This window comes from Belonocnema kinseyi, chromosome 2 (genome assembly GCF_010883055.1).
Source record: "Belonocnema kinseyi isolate 2016_QV_RU_SX_M_011 chromosome 2, B_treatae_v1, whole genome shotgun sequence".
Taxonomy (NCBI): domain Eukaryota; kingdom Metazoa; phylum Arthropoda; class Insecta; order Hymenoptera; family Cynipidae; genus Belonocnema; species Belonocnema kinseyi.
The window spans coordinates 111,900,133-111,914,296 of record NC_046658.1 but is presented as its reverse complement, the minus strand read 5'-3'; the positions used below and the strand labels follow the sequence as shown (position 1 = coordinate 111,914,296).

Genomic DNA, 14,164 nt, shown 5'->3' with positions numbered 1-14,164 from the left:
ACACACTGGGGCTTACCAAAAAGTATGCAATCCGCCATACAAGGCCATAATAATAGCATTGGCGTATAAGACGGGTTACGTACTTTTTGGTAAGCCCCAGCGTATCCACCCTATATATAATTAAAAATTTGTCATAAGGACAACCGCAGGATTTCGCCGGGAGCAGGTGCTAATCTGAAAAATTGCACCCGCTTCCAGCGAAATCGCGGTAAAATATCAGCCATAACCACGTCTCACAACCGTGAGATAGGTGGTTATAGTTTGTATATATATATATATATACATATATATACATTGCTTGATAAGAACACGTGATTCGCTATACATTGTAACAATAAATATTATACTATAAATGGAATAAAATAAATAAACAGTAGGAATCTCAGGGATTAGCCGAGTAAAAATCATAAGTGATCAATCATTGACTTTCTAAAGTTTAATTTATAGCTTAAGAGAAGAATTCAAGTTTTTCATTATAACTACATTTTTTCCCATCAAAAATTAATAAGTTAAAAATTTCAATTTGAGCCAGTCAACGACAGATACGTAAAAAATGTTTAACACAAAAGTTGTAGATTTTTAAAAGACAAAGACGTTTTTTCTTAAACCTTGTTTTATAGGATTTGATATCTTGGGTTTATTAATCTAAAATACTATGAAAAAATCACAAAATCAAATTTTCAGCTGAATAAAGTGAATTAAGAGAAAAAGTCTTGAAAAGGAATCATAGCTTTCAAAAAGTACTAGAAAGATTTCTAAGAAACATTTTTAGATTGGCTCGCAAGTTTCAGTGCGCCTAGGGTGCGCGTCTATTGGATATGGCGCTTCGCGTTTGATAATGCGTAACATCGCGCTTTGTGCTCAGATATTTATTCGGTGCACTTGGAATGCTTGAATCTAACTTTATCAAAAAGATCTCTTTCAGATCGCAGTATTCATATGCGTCTTCATATTATGATCTTTCTACGTAATTATAGTTAATGATTAACATTCGTAAATGTATATTTATTTTTTGAATTGTCTGAAGATAAACAACTGCAATTCTTTATTCAGATATTTTTCCCTAACTCGGGTTGTTATGCTAAAAATAGGATTGTTTGTTTTCGTATTATTTTGATGAATAAAACAGAATATCCTGGAAGTCTTCTTTGATATTTTTACGTAACTCGCGTCTTTTGAATTAATATTGGAATTTTCGATTTTTTCATATCAATTTCGAGAAATAAATTCAAACGAATAATTTTGTCAAAAAATTGTAAAAACAAATGTTGTAGAAATTTTTTAAATGCTGAAATTCATCAAAAAACTTTTCGCCTTGTCTGCGTCATTTATTGGCTCAAAATTTAAATTTTTGAATTTTTTCATAGTATTTTCGATGAATAAAACTAAAATAACAAGTCCAATCAAAAAATGGTTGAAAGAAATTTTAAAGGACTTTCTTTGAATTCCTATTGAAAAATAGTTAAACAAAAGTTTGTAGGACCTTTTAGAAGCTATAATAATTGCTCGAAACAATATTAAATAGTTTCGGCAATATTTTTAAAGATCTAATTAACTTGTGGGCGCTATTTGAAAAGTAATTTTTGATTCATATTACATGGCTGATTGTAAAGATAAATGTTACATTTCAACCTGATTCATCTGACACTGATGATTCTGAATAAAATTGACAAAAATGTTTTTTTTTCTTATAGGATTGCGGAACAACCTCGAAATATTATTTTTTTTCCGACAAAAAAAAACGCATTGGAAGGGTGTCACGGAATAACCATGTCAGTGCCATTTTTTAAAAACTCTTTTTATTGGATTGAAAATTCTCTAAAATTTTACCGAAACATTTTGGTGAAAGGATGTATATATCCAAATTTGAACCGGAAGTGGGTTTTTATCTCGATAAACTGTGATCAATCAGAAGAACTTTTGAGTATTTGTATTCAATTAAATTCTGTTGTAACGCGTTCATAATGTTTTAAGCATATGTTTTATATTAATTGGGATCTAAATTATTTTTTATTTATGGATTTTTACGGTTTTGGCAGCAGTCGATTTTTGACGATCTGTATATCGAAAAATATGGACTTTCTCAAAATTTTGTTTATTGTGGTCTCTAGAGCTCTATGAAAGCTCAAATGTACTTTCTTATTTTTGTTTTATTTTCGACAATTTGATTTTTAAGAAGGTTTTTTCTCTCTCCTGAAAAATTTGTCTTGTAATTGTGCAGCCACCCGACTTTAGAAACCGTGAAAAAATGACATCCATTACAAAAGCTTGATATCTACATCGTTTATATTGTTATACTTTTTTGGGTCACCCAAAATTGAAAACAAAAAACAAATATAAGGCAATGTTAAAAGTTTTCTGTTTTTGAAAAGGCCATTATCTAAAATAGTCAATTTTTTGCCAATCACTCATTAAATGGTGTACGTGACAGTTTTTAGGTGCTTGCTATTATGTTTATAAAATTTCGTTTTGTTTTTCTGATTGTACAATCATTACAGGAATTATCTTCCAATTGAATAAAGTAAAGCGAAATTGATAAAATGTGTAAATAATGCTTGTTTTTTCCATTTCAAAGAAGAAACTTGTGTTGGTGGAGATGATACAATATGACCTGATATCATACGTGAATAAGCATATCACAAAGTTTCACAATATCACCTTATTATTGTTTTAATAAAGCTAAGAATGCTGCACAATAGATATCTTTTATTGAACTTTTCCATTTAGTCATGTTTTGTATTTCTATAACCTTTTTTTAATTTATATATACCTAACTCAAGAAGTGATTTTGCATGATCGAATTACTAAATATTTTAATTAAACGATTTAGTAATATTCTACTAATATATAGTAGCTGACCTTTCACTTAGTTTATTAGTAGAATTTTATTAGTAATATTTTAGTTAATTAGATAGACTAGGCACTCATCCTGAATTTTTATGTAACGAGAAAATTCCAAAAAATTAATTTAATTGAAAGAAATAAATTTCTTAGTTAAAAATAATGAGATTAAATCAACATTTTAAAATATCAATTATCTACTATGTGAACAAGATTTTAAAAGTTTGACAGAGATTTAAAAATATTTTTAAGATTTCCAGTGGCTCTTAAGAATTTTAATCAATTTTAAGGGATTATAGAGTATTTTGACAGGAATGTCCGAAGAATTAAGCCTGCGTGGAGAGAGATGTACGAACAACGTGGCTCGAAAAAATGAGTAGCAGGCTGCCCGTCGATGGCCTGGATAGGTTACGGGAAAGCTTTCGATTCTACCTCTCATAGACTAATTTCTCTGTTAAAAAACTTGAAGGCTCTTCTATACTATTGTAAGATGCACGGAGAAATTGATGCCACTTTGCAAAACTAGATTAACTATCTTATCTGGAAATTATCTTGCAATAAGGAACAGTTTCACCTTCCAGAGGGCCGTCTTTCAGGGCGTCACTATGAACCCTCTGCTCCTTTGCATCACATTTCTGCTACTATCTTCCCCAATAAGTAATTCTCCTGGGTTCCTCTGCGGCGACACTAACCATGGCGAGTATAAGTTTACTCATGTATTTTACATGGATAATATAAAGATCTATGTTTTAAGTTTAAAGTATCTTCAGAGTGCTTAAAATATCGTCCAGGGGTACACATGAAAGATTGGTATATACTTTGGATTGGACAAGTATGCCAAGGTTAATCTGACGCGAGGACTGCTTACTGGCGTTTCTGAAGAGCCTGCGCTTGTGAATCTTATTAAACATATTGACGCTGGAGAGACCTGTGCTTACCTGGGCGTGCCTCATAGCAACACTCAGAACGTAACATTAGTAAAGGAGTCTTTTTGAAGCAGATACAAGCCTCTTTTTTGACAAATTTAGTCTTCAAATTGGTCGGCGTTGATCAAGGTATCTGAGACTAACGTGCTTGACATCCCAGTTATTGTTACTCTACTCGTTTGTGGTAGTTTCACGAGTGAAGAACGAGATTACAGCTTCTTGATGTTGCAAATTATATATTGTTGCAAATGGAAGAGTCCTCTTTTAAAAATGGTAAGGAAATACGAGATGATTGGCCGAGACCCTTGGCCAGTATTTTAACATTAGAAGTAAGAAAATTTCATTACTCGATCTAGTTGATGTCTCATCTCTTAAACCCAAAGTAAAGAAAGCAGAAGTTTGACAATTCTGTCAACAGCGAACCGATAAGAAAATGCACCAAAACTTTCACAGAAATGTAGAAGATCAGTCGTTGTCGAAGGAGCAAACTTTTGCTTGCCGCAGATCATCAGGACATAATTCGGGCACAGAAGGTTTCATTTTCGCATACCAGGACGGTATCATTTTCATCTTAGTATAACACGATCGCATTTTACACCAATAAGTTCCCAGCCATAGATGCAGAGCTTTTCATGCACACACTAAGTACCTAGAACATATATTATCCAGGTGTCATACTGACGTGGAAACGACGCACAGTGTGGGAAAATAGACATGCATATAAATACATGAAACCTGATTTATATGAAATAAAACATAATATCATTGTTCATAATTTCATATAAAATAGTAAAATCAACCTTAATCTATAAAGTCCGGGTGAAACTAGGTCAACAAATTATGTGAAAAAATCTGATTTGAGAAAAGCTATTAGTTCTAATATTTAAATATATCTTAGATTATACATTTTCGTATTAATCATATTATTACACGTATCTCATAGATCATATTATGCGCGGTTCTACTGGGAGCCAGTGTCATTTTCATAGAATACAGCTGATTCCAGTAGGACCCTGCGTTGGTTGTTTCACCTTCTTTTTTCTTTGAAAATATATGTATTTTTATATAAATTCACATATATTTTCACATAGCAATCAGTAACTCAGTAATTTTCTACTATTTTATTAAGAAATATTTTAACGAATTGAATTAGTGATTTTATTTTATTTTTATTTAATTTTAATTCTATTTTTTATTAATCTTTACGAGATAGTTTTTTCTAATTGTATTAGAGTTTTGCTAATATTTAATGAAATTTCAATAAGTTAGATTTAAAGAGTTCATTAAAAATTTTTTTTCTGATTTAAAGAAATTAGTTTCTTGGTTTAAAATAAGGGTTTCTAAAAAATGTAAAATTTTAAAAACGCTTATGGTAAAAATTGTTGTTTACAAAAGTACCAAAAATGTCCCATGGGTCTAATGCTATCCTTTGGTCCACGGTGTCGGCCATCTTACTAATTGACGTCAGGAACAAAAACACATTAGAAAAGTTTAAGGGTGTCACCTACATTATTTATTTGGCCAGTCATATGGGTGCCTTTTCGCCCTCACGAGACGTTGGTCATTGTTGCAAATCGTCGCAAATCGACGATAAAGTGTGATATATGCACAAAACGTTCTATCTAAAGCGTCAAAGTCCAAATACAATACACTACAATACAAATACGAAAATGGCTACCTTACGCTCCCCACATCTCCTTTTACTTCTATCTGCGGCGCGGCGTCACTTCTCCGAAGGAATATGTCTGGAGGCATTCTATCCGAGTTTGACTCTACTGACAAAATAACTTTGCTTGAAATAAGATTGTTTTTAAACTGATAAGAAACGGTCAACCTATTTTTACCGGTACGGACATTGCATACACTTCGTTAAAATAACAAGATTAAATCAACTATTCCTTAAATTTTGGGCAGTACTTTCTCTAATCAGAAATTGTTTTGAAATAAACAAATAGTACCAAGCAAATTATTCTTAAATTCAAGGAAGAAGACAAACTTATTATTTAAAATTATACATATTTTTACTTCTTTTAAAGACAACTTTGCTTTGAATTAAAAAAAAGCGAATGATGATCTAAGATCATCTGATTAAAAATTTTGATAAGATTTACAATATACCTCCTAATTTTTTTAAATAAGTCTTAAAACATTAGGCTTTAGTGAGTTACTTTTCTCTAATTGAATTTACAGAATTTCACTAGTGATTAATTAAATTTCTTTAATTTAGATTTAAAGAGTAAATTAAAAAAACTTGTTTCGATTGAAATAAATAGTCTTCTTGGTTTAAGAAGATAAGATTAGATCAATTATTTTTTAATTTAAACATAACTTTTCTCTGGGTAGGCTTCAACGGTTGAAAAAGAGTCTAGCGACCAGATCTTTGATTGAATAGCTGTATAAAATTCTATTAGTAAATTAAAATATTCTTTCTACAAAGTAAACTTATCTTAAATTTAAAGAATTTTTTGACTGATTTTCTACTATTCTTTAGCGGCTCACTTTAATCTAATTGAATCAGTAGAATTTCAAGTAAATAAATAAAGTAAAATAAAGTAGTAGTAAAGTAGTAGTAAAATAAGTAAAGCAAAGTAAATGTTTTAATCAATAATTTTTAATTGAACAAATCGTTTAATTGACATAAGATATTATTATTAAAAAAAAGGTTTTTACTTCTTCTAAAGATTATTTTACTTTGAATTTAAAAAACGAGGCATGACAAGTTTCATCACATAGCCTCCTTATTGTTTCAATAAAGCTGAAAATGTTTGACAATCAAGTTTGTTTATTAAATTTTTTAATTTCTCATGTTTTGAATATTTATAACCTTTTTTTAATTAGAATATGTAAAAAAATTGATATATTTGCACAACGCAATTAGTGATATTCCTCTATTCATTTACTAAATCTTTCAACTCATAGAATTAGTAATTTTCTTATAATTTTTAGAGGCTAGTAATTAATGAAATTTCATTAATTTAAATTTAATGATTACATTACAAAAAAACTTTCATTTGATCAAAAGGAATAATTCACTCAGTTAAAAATTATAAGATGAAACCATAAAATAGTTTGGTAGAAGTCGAAAAACAATGCGTTTCCTTATCAATTCAGGATTAAACCAATTATCGCTAAATATCGTCTCAGCCGGTACTCTATTTATTTAACAAATCTTTGCTTTTTTGAAGAGCAGTTTTTACTCTCAATTAAAAATACATTGTATAATATAGGATCATGTAAACTAGCCTATCGACTGTTCTATCTTTTATGTTTTCCATTCAGAAAAGAGTTTTTTAAATATTATATATAGTCCTGGATAAATATACATATTTTCACCAAGTAATTTTCTATTAATCTTTAGTGCAATCTATTTATAAGTTCCCACATAGTTAAACTTCAAATTAGATCAGAATAGAATAAAAGGAAAATAAGGAAAAATAATATTGTAATGTCTTTATTCATTCAAGGTGCTTTTTACAATGCCTCATCTTTTATTGAATAGCCGTAAACAGTTTGTTAAGAATTTGTAAATAATATTTGCGGAGTAAATTTATCTGGAATGTCAAGAAATTTCTTAGCTGAAAAATGGAAATTGAAAAATCTTGAATAAATAAAGGATGAACTGGGGGTAGATAGCGACAACTATATATATGCAAAACTGAAGCATCTTGCATAGAAGATTCATTCGTTAATAATCATTCACCAATTATCCGAGCCAAAAATTAGTGTTGAAAACAATGAAGATCCTTCTTACAACTATGTTCATCGCATTTCTGGGTTTCCCCAATTCTGTTGGCAAGTATATAATTATATATAATAATGTAATATAATATAATCTATGTTTTTTCGTTCCTCCTTTTTCTATATCATGTTGATTCTTTGGTTCTTCATGCATTGAAAATTTCACTATGAAACATATAATGCAAAAAGTAAAAGTTCGTCTGAATTATAACCGCGATAGCTGCGGTTTTGACTTCTTTTTCGTTTACATTCTGCTAGGTGCTATTTATGATAAGTTTCTCTTGCCCTCGTAGTAGAAAATTTAAAATAATTTGATAGAATAATATTTTATCTACAAGTATATTAAATTTGAATATTATAATTTTCTTATTTCATGTTGCAAAAGTTATATTTCTGCCAGTGAATCTTTCATTCCTTAGTAATCAAAACTGTTTTCTGCATACTTTTTCTTGAACAACTTATATTTTGAAGGACTAAAATATTATGCACGCTATGTGCGCACTAATTACCCCCTTTTTAAAGAACAAAACCTCGATTTATTTTCTAACATTTTGTCATAGAATTTACAGAAATATTAAATCTGCTTTGTGAGCGCTGTACTGAAGAAGTTTCTTCAGTTAAAGGCTATGCAGAGATAACGTTGGAAGAACAGAAATATTTTGATTGCAAAACTATGTTTACTGTTCATAATATATAGAAAGAGATGTTTTCTCAAGTACCGAATTTTTATTCTATTTCCTAGAACATATCATAGAACAAATTATTAATCCATATAAAAAAACTGTTTGATCTTTTACTCACAGTTTAAGAAGGATTTAAGAAATATAGATTTTGGTTGGTCTATCGTTATCTCTGCCGACGCTTCAATTACAGCGCAAACCTTCCGCTGAATTCATGAGTTTAAATAAAACCATTTTTTTTATTTACTTGCAATAATTCTTTAAAAACAGATTATTTTTCTCGTTTAAAAAATATGACTCTTCGCGTGTATAATAATTGGAAATCGTACCTTAAATATTTTTCTAATATTCAAATAACATGAAAAATAGATTTTTAAGGTATTTCCGGATAAAGTATTCTTAAGTTATACTATAATTTGACTATTAAATTTGAATTTAATTTTGTATAAGATTCCACTTACCACGCTTTTGGACATATTTCTCACACAAATGTATTACATTATGATATTTTATTTGTGTATCAAAATTTTATTTTGAATTTTCAAGAGTAAGAGAAATATAACGTTTAATCAAGTCAGACGTATATAACAGTATAATAATTTATGTTTGTCATGAATACAAGCAGCTTTATTGTTAAATAACAGTCAAAATAATATTTTCACAATAAATGAAAAATAAATATTTCTTTCTATATTTATATTCCACTATTTAAATTGAAATAATTATTTTTTAAATCAAAACTAACTACGAATGTAAGTTTCTCTTCACATCTTGATCCTGTAATATGGAAATATCATCTTGTAAATTTGTCGCTGGCAATTCAAAATTTTAGTTCATGAACCTTTTTTGTTCAAAATTAAACTATTTTTTCGTATTTCTTTTCTAAAGAATTTGTTTAAATCAAAAATTCCAGTGTTCCATGTTTGATGAAAAAGTTCTCTTTTAGAAAATTAATCTTGATGATTAAAAATTTATCTTTATGGTCGCAAATTCATGTCCTTGTTTGAAAATTAGTCTCTTTTTTGGAAATTATCGTTTTTAACTGTTCCACTATTTGTTGAAAATTTATCTTTGTAGATAAAAATTTAATCTTCTTGGTTGAAGATTTATTTGTTTGCGTGAAAACTTTTTTTCCAAGGGAAAATTAAAATATTCTATTAGTAGTTGAAAATCGATCCTTTCTAGTTGAAAATTCATCTATTTTGTTGAAAACTTTGGTAAAAAGTTTATCATTTGAGTTGAAACTTCTACCGTTTGTTGAAAAATTTAGTCAAAGTAGGCAGAGTCTGCCTATAAAAAAGTTTCGTAGACCATTAAGACCTTAATTAAATCGCTCAAACCTTGCTATTTTATACTTTCCTTCCTCTACTACCCTAAATTCTCCTTCTTTCCCACTCCTCATATAACCCCCTCAACTATCTTCTTCCACTACTTTTTCCCTCTTCTCACTTCCTCAGCTAACACTATCCTTCCAACTACTTTCCCTCCCTAGCACTCAAGTCCCCTCCCCTACTAATCCTCCGTTCTGATCATTGCTCCTGCTTCCCTTCACCTACACATTCACGTACTTTTCAACAATCGATCCCTAATTTCTCCTCATTTACCCTACCATCACTTCCCATCATTTTCCTTCACTTACCCTACTTCCCAATTCCTTATATCTCCACACTTTCTTTACTTCTCCTCCCCATGTTACCCCTCTATTCCCCTCTTATCATTTCTTAAGACATCTTTTACTTCCCTTCCCCTAATTCCCCCTACTTAACTTACTAACTCTTCCCTCATTTGTCCTACTTTCTCTCCTTTTATTCATCCTTATTTTCTCTTACTACCCCTACACCCCCAGATATTATTCATATTTATATATTTCATTATATATATTTGACACATTTTTTTAGCGATGCTACTAGTTTGCTGTTGGTTTGAAATTTTTATAAATTGCTCGCTATAGCTACTTTTTTCAGTCTGCCTTTATTTTCAAACTTCTTCTATGATTGGATAGAATAACATATTCGCTTTCACATAAATCTAAATTTCAAAAGATGACAAGATCTTCAAGATTTAAAAAGAATTAAAGGAACTTATTTAACTTTCAAGTGATTGGAAGGCATTTCTAATATAGCATTTTTTAATAGGATTTAAAACTAAATTAAAAGATTTCATAAAATTATCAGGATGTTTTATAGAATTTCAAGGATTTGAAAAATTAATATTTTTTCCTGAATTTCAACGGATTTCGAAAGGGTCTATTATATTATATAGGATCCTAGCAAAAAAAGAAAATACATAACTTCAATTTTCAATAAAAAATATCAGTGAAAGTCTGCAAAACCATCCGATCACACTAATTAGGGTCCCAAATACTTTAAATGTCCAGAAATAAAGGAAATCGATGACCCACTTCTTCCTTTTCAAATTGTTAAATGGACATTACAGTGTCGATTTTTTGAACTCAGAAGAATTCATTTCGATTCAATATTTAGTAGGGTAAGTTGAAAAAAATAATTTTGAAAACCGCAAAGAATACCATTTCGAGAGAAATAGGTTTAATAAAATTATTATCTGCAAACAGATAATTATATCTTAGTTATACCCTTTTAATTAACTCTTATTTTTTGCGTCTATGAGAAAGATGAATTTTGTTTTGGCATTTCAGTGCTTTTTAGGATCCAAATGAACTTACAAAAATGTCAAGATATATAGAAAATCAGAACAGGAAACACTATAAATTCGATCAAATTTTACCCCAGTTTTGATTCCCCATATATCTTGAAAGAAAGACCTCAAGGTCCAACATTTATTTTTTAGTTTTTCAATGAGGCAAAAAATAATAAAAGGGATATAATAAAATATACTTATCTTCTACAAAATTGTATCTTGAAATATGAAAAAATAAGGAGACTCTTGACACTTTTAATTATAAAAAAATCAAATAAAAGAAAACGTTGATACTCTGCAGATCATAAGTTTTTTAAACCAATTTTGCTCGCGCGCGTCATGTAGTCCATTTACCAGTATAGTTTACAGGATGGTATTGTTTGCGATTTCTAAACTTTTTTTCGACCCGCCCTTTAATTTATTCATTCTAATTTATAATATAACTATGGAAACTCATAAATTTCTATTTCTTCTTATAGAATTAAGTTCACTTTCTTCATGTCTCACGGCGTCAAGCAGAAAAGAAGATTTACTGGAAGCTCAGGAGAGACCATTCCTTTACTACCAAGATATTAACGGAAAACTTGAGCCAGTCAACTTAAATACTGATAACTTGCGTGAATCTAATGGTTTTTACATCGGGAAAAATGTCGGGCATGGCAAAGCGGTTCCTCTTTATAATGCGAACTGCAAGCCTGTTTTTCAAAAAGTTAAACAATTTAACGCTAAAGGGCAAACGATTGTAGACCTAGTCTATCTTGAAATGTACGACATCCACCAAAGATATATTACGTTACTAAAAGTGCCTCGTCATTCCGAAATTCAGGAGGAGTAGTCCAATATTTTTCGCAAGCTTGGTTCGTTGTGCCGAATTTTCGGCACTAGTCCATTCTCCTTTTTAACTCCGGCAATTTTTCAGGACGTCTAGACACATCCTGAGTCATGATACAAAAATGTATTATGTGAAATATTTGAATTTCACAGTTTTATTATAAATTATTTCTGCGGAAACCTAATGATTTTAACAGAATGCTAATAAAGTGAATAATGAATCTACCTTTATTGCTTTTCTTTTTCACTCATAAATGTCCACCATAAATCTCGAATATCGTATGGGACTTTGTCAAAAAGTTATTGAATTTAAGAACGAGCCATTTTATCAATTTTCTTAATTTAGTAATTTCTTTCTTGAATAATACTACGATAGAATCTCCACACGAAAATTAGGAAAACAGAATTTTGTGAATTGATTCTGGTTATCGAATACCTACTCAAATAGAAAAACTGTTAAAGTCACAGTATTAATGAATGTTGAACTAGTGGAGAAAGTATTAAAGAGCAAATCAAAGCTGTTCATGTATCCAATATTTTATATATTTTTTTAAACGGCTGGACTTTTATTCAGTTGATACTCATCCGCTACCAAGTAAAAATCCATATTACAAACCTTTCCAATCGATTATTGAAGGAAATTGTGCATAAATTAATGAAATGATAATCCAAAAATTTAAAAACATGTTTCCGTTTATATAGCGAATATTTTTCCAAATATTATAATAATTCTGCAAACTTCAAACTGTTTGTATTTGATATAATATCATGAGATTAATAGCTACCAATTATCGCAGCTTAAAAACTGCGAATAATTTTGTTCGGTTAGATTCGTAAAAAGTACATTAGAAAAGGTTAAGTGTGTGATCTACATTATTTAAATGACCAATCATACAGGTGCCTTTTCGCCCTCACGAGGTGTTGGAAAGATCTTCGTCTAACATAATTTCTCTGATTAATTTAATTACATGAGCACTGAGAAAAAAAATAATGTCCCCGCCAAACAATAATTTTGTTGAGCAGTTTAGGTTGCTCTTGCTACACGGAGAGACTTTGGATATTAATATTTCTTTTATCGCATATCCATAATTCAAATAAAGTGTACGAATTTAGGGATAATCGAGGTTTGTTCAGAAAAAGTCGTATAGTGACTATGAAAATGCAGACTAACATCTTTGATTAGAATACATCGTACCAATTTTAGACTCTTACATAAAAAAATTACAGTATTTCTAAGTCGCTGTATTAAATTCTGTAATGGTTTCGAATAACGAAAATTAGTATAGTACTCGTACTTTTAAAAGAAATGAAATAGAATGTTGAACATTTCGTTACGAACGCCTTGCAATCTTTCTAAACCACTATACGAAAAATGGAGGTCACGTGATGTTGTGTTTCACGCTGGCGCATGGCAAAAAGAAAGATAGAGAGAAGTGTATGGACACACACTATGATATGTACTTCATACACTTCTTAATAGATATGTGGGTTTGTTTACGAAGATTTAACTAATACCTGTACGCATATATAAACCTATCTTATATCTATAAATCGCACGCATTTCGCTAAGACTCTTGATTCTTTCGGTCCTTATATACTAAACGGGAGAAATGTATCACGACTTGTGAGAAACTTATAGTGCTAGGTCAAAAATTAAAAGACGAAAGTTGCGATGAGAATTTTCACATGCAGCAGGCGAATTTTATTTTATTTTTTTACTCTTTATTATTATGTTTTTCACGATTAAAATGAAAACTACGCACCCTATTCAGAAGCGATTCTTAACAAATTTATACATCTTTTTTAAATGCACAATTTCTGTTTTCTCGTCTTTTCCCTTATTTTGCATGTGCTCGAAGTTTCGAATCATCATTAGGATAAATTGTTCGTCTTTTTGAATACTGTATATATCCGTACAGAGAAGGTTTGAATCTTGAAAAAAAGTTGTCTCGAAAATGTTTCCAATGCGCTCACTTTTTGATTTTTTATCCAAAATGGCTGGCTAAAGAACTTTACCTTTAGTTCAAGACACTCAAAAATATACAAAAGGCCAAGTCAAGCTGTAAACTCTTTCAAAAGTTATCGTGCGAACAAACTAAACATCTAAAGACTAGCAGACAGACAGAATAGTTAAAAAAATATATTTTTATGTATTAAGCGATAGTTCTGGAGTTTCAGGTTTTTTTATTTTATAAAATGTAAAAGTAAATATTAGCTCATTTGAGAAAGAATCACGGTAATTTATACTAATAATCGGTATATTCTTTATATATTTAATATGTTGAACGATTTCAATACAAATATTAAAAAATATTATGCTTAGAATTATCTCAGGGCCTCTACTCATATTCTGTAAAAAAAATTCCCTGACAATTCTAGGATGTTGCCAGGTACGAGGGTAGTTCAATAAGTCCTTAGAATGAAGTATAAAAACAATTTTTTTGGGTAAATTTTTTTTTATTTTTCAACATAATCTCCTTGGAGCTCTAT

At 29.9% G+C, this 14,164-nt stretch overlaps 1 protein-coding gene across 2 annotated transcripts in view; it reads left to right on the top strand.

Moving 5' to 3' along the window:
- The window catches only part of LOC117168029, a 19,602-nt gene extending 7,775 nt beyond the window's left edge, over nucleotides 1–11,827 (top strand). The window contains exons 1-2 of one of the 2 annotated variants that reach the window (XM_033353354.1): nucleotides 3,646–4,040; nucleotides 11,323–11,827. In XM_033353354.1, coding sequence (XP_033209245.1) covers nucleotides 4,016–4,040; nucleotides 11,323–11,678 — 381 coding nt within the window. In that variant the 5' untranslated portion in view covers nucleotides 3,646–4,015 and the 3' untranslated portion in view covers nucleotides 11,679–11,827. Of the gene's footprint in view, nucleotides 1–3,645; nucleotides 4,041–11,322 lie in introns of those variants that run through there. The other variant, XM_033353353.1, reaches the window with a different exon arrangement.
- Nucleotides 11,828–14,164: the final 2,337 nt, after the last annotated feature.